This window comes from Protopterus annectens, chromosome 4.part0, assembly GCF_019279795.1.
Source record: "Protopterus annectens isolate FY-2018-M chromosome 4.part0, PAN1.0, whole genome shotgun sequence".
Taxonomy (NCBI): Eukaryota; Metazoa; Chordata; order Ceratodontiformes; family Protopteridae; genus Protopterus; species Protopterus annectens.
In genome coordinates this window covers 892847425-892861947 of record NC_056733.1, presented here as the reverse complement: position 1 = coordinate 892861947, position 14523 = coordinate 892847425, and the positions used below count along the sequence as shown (strand labels likewise).

The following is a 14523-nucleotide window of genomic DNA, read 5'->3' as shown; positions in this document are numbered from 1 at the left end:
GCCATAAGGGCCTGTAATTCAGATACCCTTCTAGCTGAAGTAATTGCTAAAAGGAAAGCTGTTTTCCAAGAAAGAAATGTTAAGTCTGCAGTAGCAGCTGGCTCGAAAGAAGGTAGAGTGAGTTTCTCCAATACAAAGTTAAGGTCCCAGGCTGGGGTTGGAGCTCTCCTGGATGGTCTCAAATTTTTGGCCCCTCTGAGGAACTGCTTGAGCAGTGGATGAGAGAAGAGGGAAGGTTCTGTGTTATAATGAGCTGAAATGGCGGAGGCATGGATTTTAATGGAGGAAAAAGACAGGCCCTTGTGAAGCATCTCAGTTAAGTATTGTAAAATCTGTGGTAAATTGGGTGCTGCTGTGCTCATCCCTTGAGATTGGTTCCAGGCATAGAATCTTTTCCATTTTTCAGCACAAGATTTTCTAGTACTAGGCCTCTAGGATGACATCTATCACAGGTTTGCTGAGGGATGGTAAGGGAGAGTTTAAGTAATTGGCCAGGCTGCAAGGTCCAGTGTTGGAAGCTGAGGGTGCAGAATCTGGTACTCCGGCTGAGGCAGCAAGGAAGGAGTCTGAGGCAGGTGCCATGGAGATAACCATGACACATTGCGCAGGAGGGGGTACCAGTGTTGGTGCGGCCAGTCTGAAGCAATTAAAATCATCCTTGGTTTGTCCTGTTTGAGTTTTAGTAGTACTTCGGAGAGCAGAGGCAGCGGGGGAAGGCATAGACTGATAGGTTTTTCCAGCTGAAGGACACAGCATCCACGTTCCAGGCTTATTTGCGGGGAGTCCTTGTGCAAAATTTGTTCAATTGGTAGTTCTGAGGGGAGGCAAACAGGTCTATATCTGGGCTCCTCCATTCGCTTGTCAACATGTTGAAAATCCTTGGTTCCAGTTTCCACTCGTGTGGGTTGATGAGGTTTCTGCTTATCCGTCTGCCAGTGTATTTAATTCTCCTGGCAGGAATTGAAAATTATAGGTGCACTTGGTAGCTCAAGGCTGTGTTCCACAATGCCATGGCTAGTCTGCAGAGGGGATAAGAATGTGTCCCCCCCTGCTTATGTACCACATAACCGTGGTGTTGTCCGTCTTTACCATTAGTTGCCCTGGGAGAATGTAGTCCTTGAAGGCTATTAGAGCATTCTGTACAGCTAAAATTTCTTTTTGAATGATATGCAGGTGCATTTGACTTGGGTTCCATTTGCCCTGAATGCACTTCCCTGCCAGGTGAGCCCCCCCATGCATAGTCTGATGCATCTGTTATTAGGGTTTGGGCGGCAGGGGGTGGTGTGAAAGGTAGTCCCTTGCTTTGGTGGCAGGCCTCTGCCCACCAAAGGAACTCTAGGCGTAGGCAAGGTATGATAGGAATCATTGTTTCTAGGCTGTGAGAATGTTGACTCCATAGGCTTTTTAGATACCACTGTAGTTTCCTCATATGCAGTCTTGCATATGGTATTAGAAGAATGCATGACGCCATGAACCCCAAGGCTTGCAGCATTTGTCTTGCAGATAGCAGGGTTTTTGTGGCCACTTGTTTGAAGTAGGTTGTCAAATGAATTTGCTTTTCTGGTGTGAGGTAAGCCATCTGGGAAGTTGTATTCAAGCTTGCTCCCAGGAATGTAATTTGTTGACAGGGTACCAGTTGTGATTTCTTTTCATTTATGGTGTACCCCAGACAAGTTAGAACCCTTTTTACAAAAGCCAGATGATTCAAAAGTATGTCCCGGTTTTCTGCCTGAATTAGACAATCGTCCAGGTATTGGAATATTTGAATACTTCTTTGCCTGCAAAATGCAATAACTGGAGCTAGGCACTTTGTGAATACCCTGGGCGCAGTAGATAAGCCAAAGGACAGTGCAGATAACCGATAGTGCGTATAGCCTGCTTTGAAGCGTAGGTATCTTCTGCAAGATTCCCTGATTGGGATGTGCAGGTATACTTCTTTTAAATCTAGTGTTGCCAACCAGGCGTCTTTGCCTAGCATAGGAAGTAATTGGTGAAGAGTCAGCATCTTGAATTTTGGAATCTCCAGAAAGGTGTTTAGAGTAGACAGGTCCAGGATAGGACGCCATGATTTGTCTTTTCTGGGTACCAGGAAAAGTCTTGAGTAGAAACCTTGTCCCTTTTCCTATTCTGGTACCAGTTGAATAGCCCCACATGCTTAAGAGAGCAAGTACTTGTTTTTGGGCTTCTGCCCTCTGATTTGGGGGTAGGTCCTGCCACCCACTTGGCGCTGGCAATGTGTGGAAGTGAAATCTGTATCCCCGGGACACTATATTTAAAACCCATTTGTCCTGGGTAATGAGTACCCAGTTCTTTGCGTGAAGAGCAATCTTTCCCCGAAAGGGGCGGTCAGAAGATATGTCCTTGGAAATTTTAAAAGGAAGTCATTGAAACAGTTTACCATAAGGGGGAGTCTTGTTATTCCCAGACTTGGAAGAGGGAGCCCCCACTGCTTAGTTCTGTGAGTCCCCTGGAACTGAAACTTGGGGCTTTTGCTGTGTCTGGGTTTGGCTTGGGAAGACCTGGAAGGGGCTGGAAAGGACCAATTATTAGAGGGCCAGTGCCTACTAAATCTAAGAGGCTGAACTTGTAAAAAATCTTTAACAGTTTGCATAGATTTAGCTTTATCTTCCATCTTTTTAAGAACTTCTTCAGCCTTGATGCCAAACAGGTGGTCCTGATTTAAAGGAGCATCCAACAATTTAGCTTTAACATGATCAGGCAAAGATTGCTCCTTAAGCCAAGCATGTCTTCTAAGCACAGACCCAGTAACAGCAGCCCTGCAAGAGGCCTCTAAAGAATCAAAACCACATTCCAAAGTATGTTTTCCAACTTGTTCAGCAGAATGCATTAAATCCTGTAAGTCTATTTTCCACACAGTCAGGAATCAACATCATTTTCTGTTTAAGCAGTCCAATAACATGTTGCTGTTACTTTAACATATGAAACTGGCAGTTTAAAGCTCTAATGGCCAAGGTTGCTGAAGTGTAAACCTTTTTACCCCATCTATCCAGTACCCTGGAGTCTCTATCAGAAGGGGTAGGATTTTTAGCAGTAGAATACTTAATGCCCTTGGGCCCCTGTGAAATAGTCTCTGGATCTGCAATAGGATTTTTGAAAAGGAACTTGTGGGACTCAGGGACCCTGTAGTATCTGTCAGGTTTACTGGGAGCAGGAGGCAGGGAATCAGGGGCCAAACTGGATTCCGAGAAGGCATCATCAACAATGTCTAGTACAGGAGGAATAGCCAAAGGCCTATGCTGAGGTAGGAGAAGGAAATCCCTAAGCCTCTTTTTTGAATCAGAAAATTCCTGGCTTTCCCAGTGAAAATGCTCCCTTACAGTATGTAAGGTTTCCCCAAAAGAAAAATCCTCAGGAGGGGAAGCAGAGGGAACAGAGTCCTCTGCATCAGAATCCCCATAAGTAGGTAAGGACAAATCCAGGTCATCAGAAGAGTAAAAAAAAACAGAATCCTGATCACAAGATTCATAATCAAGCTCAGCCCAAAGCCTCTTAGAAGGGGTGGGGGGGATTGGCTACCCCTTATTAGAGTTATTAAGTGTTCAGCTATTTTTATCACATTTGTTTTTTAGGCATAGAGGCCTGAGCATGTGGCCTGTTTTTTTAGACATGGATCGAGATTTAGGCCTTAGTAATGAAGGAGGCGTTGATTTAATATGCAAGTCCACAGGCCTAAATACACCCTCAGAAGCCAGTGCCTGCACAGTGGCTCCGGACCCATCTATGGGTTCCATAGTTGAAGCATGTTGCGGTATACTGGACTCTGAATGGGTCTCAGTAGAGGCCTGTGAATCAGAAGTAGTGAGTATCAGGGCTACAAAAGCGCCTCACTGAGTACCGGCGAACTGGCGACTGGCTTAGGAGAAGCATCGTCGGCAGTTCTGGACCTCGGCGGCCTGTCTCTGTCTTTATCTTTGCGTTTTTTAGGAATCCCAGTAGTTGGATGGCTAACCAACAACATTTCTAGATAATTAAACCAAGAACCGAAATATTTACAGGCAAAAATATACTGACGATGGATAGTGCGCTGATTAAATAAAGCACAAAACCGACAGCAAAGTACGTCGTGGTCAGTGCCTAGGCAAGGAATACAGTACGAATAAAAATCTTTATGAGGTATTTGCTTTCCACAAGTAATGCAATTATTAACTTTTACTGACATCGGTAAGGAGCAAGAAGAAGTTTTCCCAATGGGGTACTTAGCTTTTAGTTGAAGACTTCGGTTCTGAAACTCAAAAACGAAAATTTCAGGAGTCGGCCGACTGGCACTTGCGAACTGCTTCTGGCACCGCACGGCACGAAAGACTGATGTAATGGCGTTGGCTGCATGTTTTATACCCCTGATGACCTGACGTCATGGAAGAAGGGACAGCAACCGACGCAGGACCCAAGACTTTGTTATTCAGGCTGACTGAGGGCAACCTGCAAGCAGATTATCCAAATGTAATGACTGCAACAGTGAAACATGAAGAACATGTACTCTAAGAAGTAAGCCAACATGGGAATGGAGAAAGTTGATTCTGCCAAAAGGGATGACTAAGTAGGTGTGTATAAAACAGGCATGATGGGGTTGGAATTTACTGGGAAATGGCAAATGAATAAAGGTATTTGGAGCAAATAACTACAGGGGGAAGGTAATACAGTGGAATGAAGCTAAACATAAGTATGGACTGCAGGTTAGAGACTGTCTTCCCTACTAAGGATTGATATTAGAATATAGGCAAAGAGAAAGGAATAGGGGAGTGCTACACATGAAAGATCTACTCTGGAAAAGCTTTTATTTGAGTACAGAACAGAAGCTGCTGTAAAAATGATAATTAGTAGGCCTTATAAAATACTGCATGAAAACTATAAGACACAATCAGATGAGGTTTTTCAGTTTTTGTATTGTCTTTTGTTTTGGTTCTTCCCACATACCCTTAGCTTCCATAACATAATCCTTTTTATTCCGTACTCCTAAATACTTGATTTTATGTTGTCCTCATAAATATGGGTAGTGTTAGACCAATTCATGTAGAGATACATAGTTTACAGCTACAGCCTTTGTTTTATCTTTATTAATTTATTATTTCAAAAAGGTTTTAAACTGTCTCATGATGCTCCACAACACTGAAATGTCCTTTTCTGGTTTTAAAACGTACAACATAATATTGTCTGCAAATAAGCCCATCTTTTCTTGATTACCAAGCCAATTATATCCTTGAATCCCAGAGTCCATTATTTGCTTGGCAGTGTCTACAAATACAAAGCAAGTAAAGGGGAAAAAGGACAATCCTGCATGGTTTCTCTGGTCAGACAGAATTTATCACAGAGGAAAACTCCCATTTTAATTCTTGTCTCTGATCTCTCATATATCCTCCTAATTAACCTTATTACTGCATCAGGGAATGCACATTTTTCCACTGCCCTTCTCATAAAATCCCAGCTTACTGTGTCAAATTCTTTCTCTGCATCAAAACCCACCAACAGCAGTGGCATTTCCTTACGTTCTGTTTCCCTCTGGATCATCATTGTTCCATCAAAGTTGTCAAATGTTTGCCTCTCCTCCACAAAAACACACACCCTTCTCATTTGTCCCTGATACTCAGATGAATATCCAACCTGAAATACTTTCTTTATCAAATTCACATGCTCACTTCTTTCCAAATATGTCTCCTGTAGCATTGCTATTTGCATTTTCTTAATATAATTCAATATGCTTTCCTTTTTGTCTGTACCTGTGAGGCCAATAAGGTTCCAAAATAATATGGAAAGTGTCACCATTATCCCCAACTAATATACATGACAGCTTTATAAAATGTCCTTTTCCAGCTTTTGTGCTACATGTACCCACTTAAGTTTGGCAGGTTGATCTTTTATACAGTTGTTTCCTGTCACCACCATCTGAACATATTCACATTTCACAGGACTTTTTGTGTAAATGAAAAGCTTCAAAAACACACCAATAACCTATTAACTTAAAACAAGCACACAAAACTAGGAACATCTTCAAATAATGAAGTTTAATCCTCCTGAAAGAAGCAACTATCCCATATTGACAGCTGCATATACAAGCATACCTAATCTAAAATTAAGGCTATGCAAATTAAAATGCATCTTACAACTTGTGTTCCTACTTAAACTAATTTTGGTCTGTTCTTGTCTTATCTTTATTCCCTCACAGATGTATAAAACAGCTCATATGCTTTCAGAAAACAGTAACTTTTAACCTTAAAGTGTTCTGGATTTTAGTCTGGCCCTGTAGTCAGCTTGTTTCCATGGAAATAAAATGTACAGCTGCCCTCAACTGCAGACTTCTTAAATGATACTGAACAGTTACTTGCAAAAGAAAAACTTTTCATTATATTTAGTGTTCTCTCATTTACTTGCTTAAGCTAAAAATCTGCAATTAGATTAAGCCAAGGGCCTTAATCCAGACATTCACCTATGCAAAAAAGAAGACATATCAAATCTACATATATTATGATCTGTGTACTTTTGCACCCATTCCCTAGCTCAGTAACCCAAAATTACAGCATGTTAACCTAAACATGCTTTTGTCTAGCTTTCCACCCATTTTATACTGTAATGACATTTCTATAAACTAAAAAAGGGAAAAAAGGCACGTTTGCTTTAGTATCTTTATCACATACAAAAACTGAAAATGGTTTACTCTACAGCATGCAATTCACATCATGAAATATTTAATCAAAATATTAATAACAAAAATTGTTCTACTTACAGTTACCTTTTCTTTCCTCTTCCTTTTCCCTTAGTGTCCTTCCAAACATTAATGAAATTAAGTAGGGCGTATGCTTTTCAGTCCCTCATGAGTTTAACAAAGTCAACAAAAGTCCAGTTTTTCCACTTTTTTTCTTGTACAGCCATATTTCACAAATGTGGTTGGTGATTTATAATCTTACATTTATTCATTAATTTCAGTCTTGCCGTCTTCTTAATGTTCATCTTAATCTCCCAACCTCAGACTCCAGTTCAAGTCCAAGGTACTCCCAATTCTTCTAGTCAACTCCTGTTCTATTTTCTCTCTCTCTCAAGCATTTCCTTCGAACAATAGAAAAGGATTCACTTCAAAGTCTCTTTATGAGCTTTATTATCAGAATGAGAAGCAGACACCCCTTCTGTTTGTTGGCTCACTTTTGTTGTTGGACAGTCTTCTGTATTTCCTTCTCAGCCTGTACTGCTTCAAAAATTACTTTGATCCTCCATGCAAAACTATTCTGAAGACAGCTGCATACAGCAGCTTGAATCTCACATCTATCTCTCGACATTCCCTAACTGCTGGGATAAATCTGCTTATCTTCTGCCTGGTGTACAGTGAATAATCACTTTTCACAAACACTCTACTGTCTCCAGTTTTTTTAAAACTTTGCCCCACTGCCACAGTTTTGACAGGATCATCTTTTTCTACTGGTATGATTTACTTAAACAAATCCTGGCTGCTTTCTCATGGCCAGGCTTGGAGCATACACACAATGTTCCCTTTCAATTAAGAAATCCTGCTGTAGAATACCAGTCCAGGTACTTATTTGTACTTTCATGAAATCAACACAGTATGTGCCTTCCAGTTTCTCTGCTACAGCAGAAAATCTCCATTTTCCCCTATGTGCTCTGTTCTCATACCAGTTTTTGAAACATTTCTTCTTGAGCAGTCATATATTCAAGCCAGCCTTTTCTTCATTTCGACCTCTGATTTTAGCACTTTTATCATTTCATCTCAATAGCTCTTTAAGGCTTCTTCCATTTTTCCAGTCTTTTGTTATTTGTGTTAATATACTCCTTCAATGTTTCATTTATTTTTTATCAGTTCTGAGCACATTTGATTTATTTTTTCCTTCTAGAGTATCTGAAGCCATGTTTTGCACCAAAGCTGTAGCTTGAACCACCTTTTGCTGAACAGCTGCAAGATTCTTCCCAGTCAGTATTTTCAGTTCACCTTTCCCAGTTCATATTCTCCCAAGCTCACTAAGTTTCTTCTTTGCTGGCATCCAGGAAATAGGAACAAATGATGTAGCAGGGCTGGACAAAGCAGTGGGCACTTAAGGAAAGCAGGAAAAGAAAGTACATCAGCAAAGAGCAGACTAAGCAGGGATGGACAGTCTTGCAAGACTAGAGAGTGACCTGTAAGGGGTTAGCAGGGTATGGATGGGCAGTATAGCATGGAGAGATACAGATGAGTAGAGCACTAATGACTGGTGAAAAACCACAGCAGGCAGGGTGGAAGGGCTAAGCAAGTGGGGACAGGAAGTGGAGCTGCTCACAGCAGAAGAGATGAATCAGGCAACAGGTCTAGGTAATAAAGCACAGATGTGCAAAGGAGGGTGGCAGAGTGGGGCAAGGCAGCAATGACACGCATGGCAGGCCTTGGCAAGGATTAGCAGGACAATGGGCAATGAAGCTGGGCACTATAGGAAGGCTTAGGTGGGAAACTGGGCTCGGAAATAAACTAGGTATGGGCAAATGGCATGATCTGTAGTTATACGTGTATTTGACTTACACAAGCAGTAATTTAAATTTATTAATTACTTATTAATGTGAAAGTGTTGTTCCAGGATACTTTTCAGCCACAAGCTGGGGTATAAGCATACAGAAACACACTGTCAAAGAATGATACAGAGAATCCATTCATTGTAATACAGTAAATGTCACATTTCTAGAGGTCTATATTAGTTCATTGAAGGTTCACTTCAGCGAGCCTCTGTTCATCTAACAAAAAACATAATTCTCTTCACTTAACTATTTGCCCAACATTTCCCAGTCACACATACTGAAGTATTTTAAACCCAGACAGGTGGGGGCTATGCCCCCACACCCCCTAAGTATAAATACCAACTCTGAGATCACACTACAGTGAAGAAAAGGGCAAATTTCCTTATGTTGGCCACCTGGTTCCTATTCCTTTGTAAATCCTTCGTTGATGTGAACATTTGCTGAAGTGAATATTCGTTGGCTTTTGTTTGATGAATGGGGGTTTGCTGAACTGAACCTTCGATGCACTAATATAGACCTTATTTCTAGTTTACATTGCACTTTATACATTCTTAGGTTAAAAAACAATAGTATTGCTTTTGTTAACATCTAGAGTCTAAATTACAAAGGACTGAGCAAAGAAGCAAAGTGGAGGCAATTAATAGCAACTATTAGAGTTAAAAAAGGACAGTGAAATGGGTTAGGACCTGAAAACATTTGCACTGTGCAAGGTCAGAGGGAAGGGGAAGAGAAGCATAACTTGAAAAATGTGCATATGCATTGCCTGACTTGAAGTTAAAGTTTTGACTGTGATCAGGATGCAGCACAACCAGCCATAAGTTTACAGTGCAATAAATAGTGGAGAAGAACCCAAAAAAATCACTGACTTGGAAATGACAACAACCAGGGCTGTTTAATAAACAATAAAAAAGCAACACAAGAAACATTTTGTGTTGCTTTTTATTATTTATTAAACTTCTCTGGTTACCATCGCTTGCAAATAAATGTCTTTTGCGCTCTTTGGTAAGGTTTAGGCTACATTAATGTGTTGGAAGAATAGTGGAAAAAAAGCTAGAAATAAAGAAAGAGCCCAAAATGGGTATTTCTAGACTTGGATAAGGCATGCAACAAGGTCCCAAGGTCCCATGAAAGCAAATTTGGGCAGTCCTGGGAACACTGGTAGAATAACTGCAGGCTATGTACAAGGACTCAGTGACACAAGTATGAACAGTGTTCGGACTCAGAGAGATTTCCAGTGGGAATTGGGGTTGCATCAGGGTTTAGCTCTGAGCCACTGCTGTTCATAATGGTAACTGAACACATTAACAGGTTGGAGGAGGAATATCAACAAAGCTGCTTTATACAGACAATTTGGCATTATAAAAAAACACTGAATAGAAACTTCAGCAAGTGACAGCGGAATCTAAAACTGAAGTGCATGGGATGAAACACACTACAATGAAGACAACTGTCATGGCACCAAATTGGGGGGGGGGGTCAGAAGATGATAAAAAAAATGAGAAAGAAGGGAAAATAGTAGAAAAGGTTAATAGCTTCAAGTATTTGTAAGGGGTGGCTGAGGAGATGGGTAGTATAAATGAGGAGGTAAAAGCCAAAATCAGTGGAAATGATGCCAACTGGCACAGTGTCATGGTAGTGTCTGACAGAAGATTACCAAAGAAGTTAAAAAGTCAGATCTACAAAACAATGGTGCGAACAGGATTTCTGTAAGGTACAGAAACCTGGGCAGTTAAATCATGCAGTTGAATCTAAAGGGGATGGAGGTAAAGTGTCAGGGATGGGTGGTAAGATGCACATTATAGGACAGACAAAGAAATAACATTATAACAGAAGCAAAAATAACTCCAACAACAGAGAGGGTCAAAGAGAACAGATTACAGTGGTTCAGAGGCACAAGTGCAAGACAGAAGATGATTTGTTAAAGATTTGGATAAGACAGGAAGACAGCACATGGAAACACAGACATCAAGCAATGAATGGATAGACAGTGTGAGAAAAGTCAAGCATGACTGTCAGAGATGGTAGGGAAGTAGCACTGAATCAAAAGAGGTGGCGACAGTTGATGGGAAACCCACTCTAGAAAATGGGGGTGGGATGGGGGCTGATGATGGAAGGTTAGGCATTATTCGATCTCACAACTGTTGCCAAGTCTGAGTACACTACGTTCTTACAATGACCTGGTGTTTCACAAAGAGATGCCATAAAACAAAATGATAACCCACTCACTACAACTTTCAGACATATCACAGAACACTGTTATGCAAATGCAGAAATGAACACAAACAGCCAAAAAATGTTTTTGTTTGCTTTCAATATACATATATATATATATATATATATATATATATATATATATATATATATATATATATATATATATATATATATATATATATACACACATATATATAGAGAGAGAAAGACACGTGCACATATATATATATATATATCTAGAGAGAGACAGATATAGATATATGGATCCCCTTCAGAAGACTGAATAGTCAAAAGAATGAAAATCAAAATATCTAAACTCAAATACTGAAAATGTAATTTGCCCTTTCTTCAGTGTTATGCTATCTTGGATTTGGGATATAAAATTAGCAGGGGCTGTGGGGGGAGCAGCCCCCCCCACGTAAGGGGTACAGGGGGACTTGCCCCAGGCATAAAAATATTTTCAATATTTTGAGTTTTAGCTATTTTGATTTTCAGTCTTTTGAACTTTTGACATAGACTCACATACACACATATATGGGTCTATGTCAGAAAGTCAAGTTTTCAGAAACTTGAAATTCATAATGTCAAGACGATATGATAGAATTTATGAAAAGTCAAACTTCAAAAAACAAGAAAAATCTACCTTTTTTCTAAATTTTTGCAGGGGGACAAACCCCCTGCTCCACCAACACCCCCTACATGTTATTTATACTAACTCTGAGATTGCACTACAATGGGGAAAAGGGTATATTCCCTGATCCTCACTGTACCATAATCTCCATTCAAAAGCTTTGATTTTTCAGAAAATCGATCATATGGTCTCGACCATATCAATTCCGAGCTTTTGAGAGGGACACACACACAGATACACAGACACACACACACATATATATATGTATGTATGTATGTGTGTGTGTATATATATATATATACCTGAGGATCTTCTCATTTGCTAAACGTCTCTCTTACAAAGCAAACTGTCCCTCAACCAGAGATGAACACATGCAGCTAGGCAAATGTTTATTCTTCCCTAGACAGTTCTTCGATCGCTTAATTACAATCAATGATCCAGACACAAAACTAGCTGCTACATTTCTGAGTCCGTGTCAAAGTTTAAGGTACTAAATGCAAATTAACAGTTAAATAAATATCAACTGCTATAGTATTTGCTACTTTACAATGCCCTTTACTGCAGCCATTCTGTTGGTTTTGACACAGATCCTCGATTATTACTTACCTACTCTATTGGTTTTGACACAACCGTTACCCTGCAAACATCAATCTCAAATCTCCTGTTGGGTCTTTACTCCTTACTTTCCAAGGCATCTGGGCACCACTGGAAAGTAAAGAAAGTGCAGAGGATTGTGGCAATTTAGTAGAGATTAGGAGTTTCTCTGTCCACTGCAAGTGTCACTTGCCTATGGCTGGGAAGTGTAGTCCACTGACTATGCTGCAGAAGTAGAGTGGGTAGGTGCTTCCACATGTCCACAGTACTCTGCTGGAGTTCAGTGTATTCTTCGGTGGTCTGAAGTCCCCCCACATACCCACCAACTCCATTTGCATGAAGCTTTTACAGGCCTTTCCTCAGATGTAGTTCTTATTGTGGGACTCTCCCATCAACCTGGCCCCGTGAGAAAGGAGAACTGCTTTTGGATGCTCAGTATCATACCTTCCACAACTCAGACCCATGTCACATGGGGGAAAGGCAAAAGTAACCCTGTATTCCACAGATCACAGTCACTGACTAGTAATTTCCAGGTGAATTATAACTTCAGTCATCTCTACCTTAAACGTTTCATCTTGATTGTCTGCTCCTTCCTGATGACAGTCTGCAGAATCTGCTGGCATTGCTGGTGGTACACCTAAAAGGGAAAGCCAAATGGTATAGTGAAACTGAAATGAGAGTATAGCCATGTGCCTCTAACGATGCAGCTGCAGTGTATCCCAGTATTAGTAAAATGCATCACCTGACAGCTACTAAGCACTGCACCAAACATCTAAAACGAATGCATCAAAAACAATACTGAAACACTTCAAAAAAAATTCTGTATTGCGTTTCCTAAAAGAAGAATGATATTTGGAACAAAATTATGTTCTACATTTGTCAGCAGAGCAATGCACCTCTGACACTTAAAACATATTCAGGAAATTACTGCAACTCTTATGGGTCTTAACAATAAGGTATTCTGCCATCATGCATCAAAAGCAGTGTTCTCTAACAGTGTACTGTGGGGACTGCCTGCGCCAACAGAAGTGCCTCCTAAAAGCATGATCAGCAAATTCACAGCAGTTCAAAAGTGTTAAATGGCTACAGTACAAGTAGGATTTCTTAATGCAGCAGTGAAGAGAAGTCATTTGAAGGAACTGTACAAAAAGCGATGGGCTAATGTGTGTGTAAGCTGTACACAAGAGTGACAATTATCTGGGAAGTGGGAGACAGCAGGAATGACAGGACTGCAAAATGACTGACAAACTGGCATGAGGATACCAGTGTTGGATTACTATCATGTACAGGGCCTTATATGAAGGTGCTACCACTGATGAGAAATTAAAATACAGACTGGTGGGAAGGAACAGGATTGGTGCATAATGGAAAGTTTTAAATGGCTCACTGTAAATTTCATGGCACCTACTACAAAATGAAGGTGGGGTGTAGTTTTGAGAATTAAGAGCTGAGATTTTAGACAATAATGCCCAGGAACAAAATTCAGCCTATTATGAGAAATACTCACGTTCTTATTCAGGTATCAAAGATTATCACATAAGTTAGACACTCATAGCTCAGGAGACACGAGGTGATCACTATATGGTGCAATTTGTACTTCTCTAAAACTGATGGGAAATGAAGAATGCAAAACAAACTTGGGACCTGACATTTGGTAAATGATCTACAAAACAGACAAGGGCCTTGAGGGGTGAAAAATAGCAACCTCAACTGAGAAGTTAGGTATAAAGGTGAAAAGTTAAGGGCAAATGACCACCACATGAAAGAAAGAAATAAGGGAAGGTGGTGAACCAAGCAGATTAGTGTATAATGGGATTAAGGATAAGTGCCATGGAAAATAAATTACCTTAAACGTGAACAAAGAGGACAAGATAATGAACAGGCAGTTACAAAGTGGTTAAGAAAACAGTTGCAGTAGCAGCAATTAAAGACAATAACATTTATTTACTTATTGATTGATTGACATTTGTTGACTGGAAAAGTCCACTGGGTCAGAAACCCATTTCAGTGGAGGCCGGGGGAGAAAAGCTCCAGTTACAGTATTTTAGTAGATGATAAGCAAAATAAAGTATTTGATACAATTAATATGCATATTTGACACATATTTGATACACTCAATATACATATTTGACACACATTTGATACAATGATAGTAGCTGATAATAAACAAAGGAAAGTAATGATCCAGTCAGGTTAGGCATCGATGTTAAATATACAATAATATAATAGCATATTAGATGCTATAAGTACAAACAAACCTTACTATAACAATCTGTTCATTTAGGGACCCCGATAAAAGCTATTTATTGTACGAAATAAGTCAGAGTAGGAAGTTACAGATTAGTAAATATTACATGGTTAGATAGTTGTTAGGTAAGAATTAAAGTCCGATTATACAACACAACCTAAAAATAATTCTATGGTGGTAACTGGGTTTGGGCACAAAGGCAAGTTTGGTTATCAAGAAAGTGACTTTTTAGTGTATATTTGAAGGTTTTTACTGAATCAAGCAGAGTAACAGGGGAGTAGATCACTCCATAATTTTATTATGGAATAAGAAAATAAGCTTTGTCCAGCTC

The 14523-nt window shown here is 40.0% G+C and overlaps 1 protein-coding gene across 1 annotated transcript in view; it reads right to left on the bottom strand.

The window, feature by feature from the left end:
• Positions 1-12577, bottom strand: part of SFI1 (SFI1 centrin binding protein) — a 945294-nt gene extending 932717 nt beyond the window's left edge. The window contains exon 1 of the mRNA XM_044068851.1: positions 12505-12577. Coding sequence (XP_043924786.1) covers positions 12505-12518 — 14 coding nt within the window. The 5' untranslated portion in view covers positions 12519-12577. The remainder of the gene's footprint in view (positions 1-12504) is intronic.
• Positions 12578-14523: the final 1946 nt, after the last annotated feature.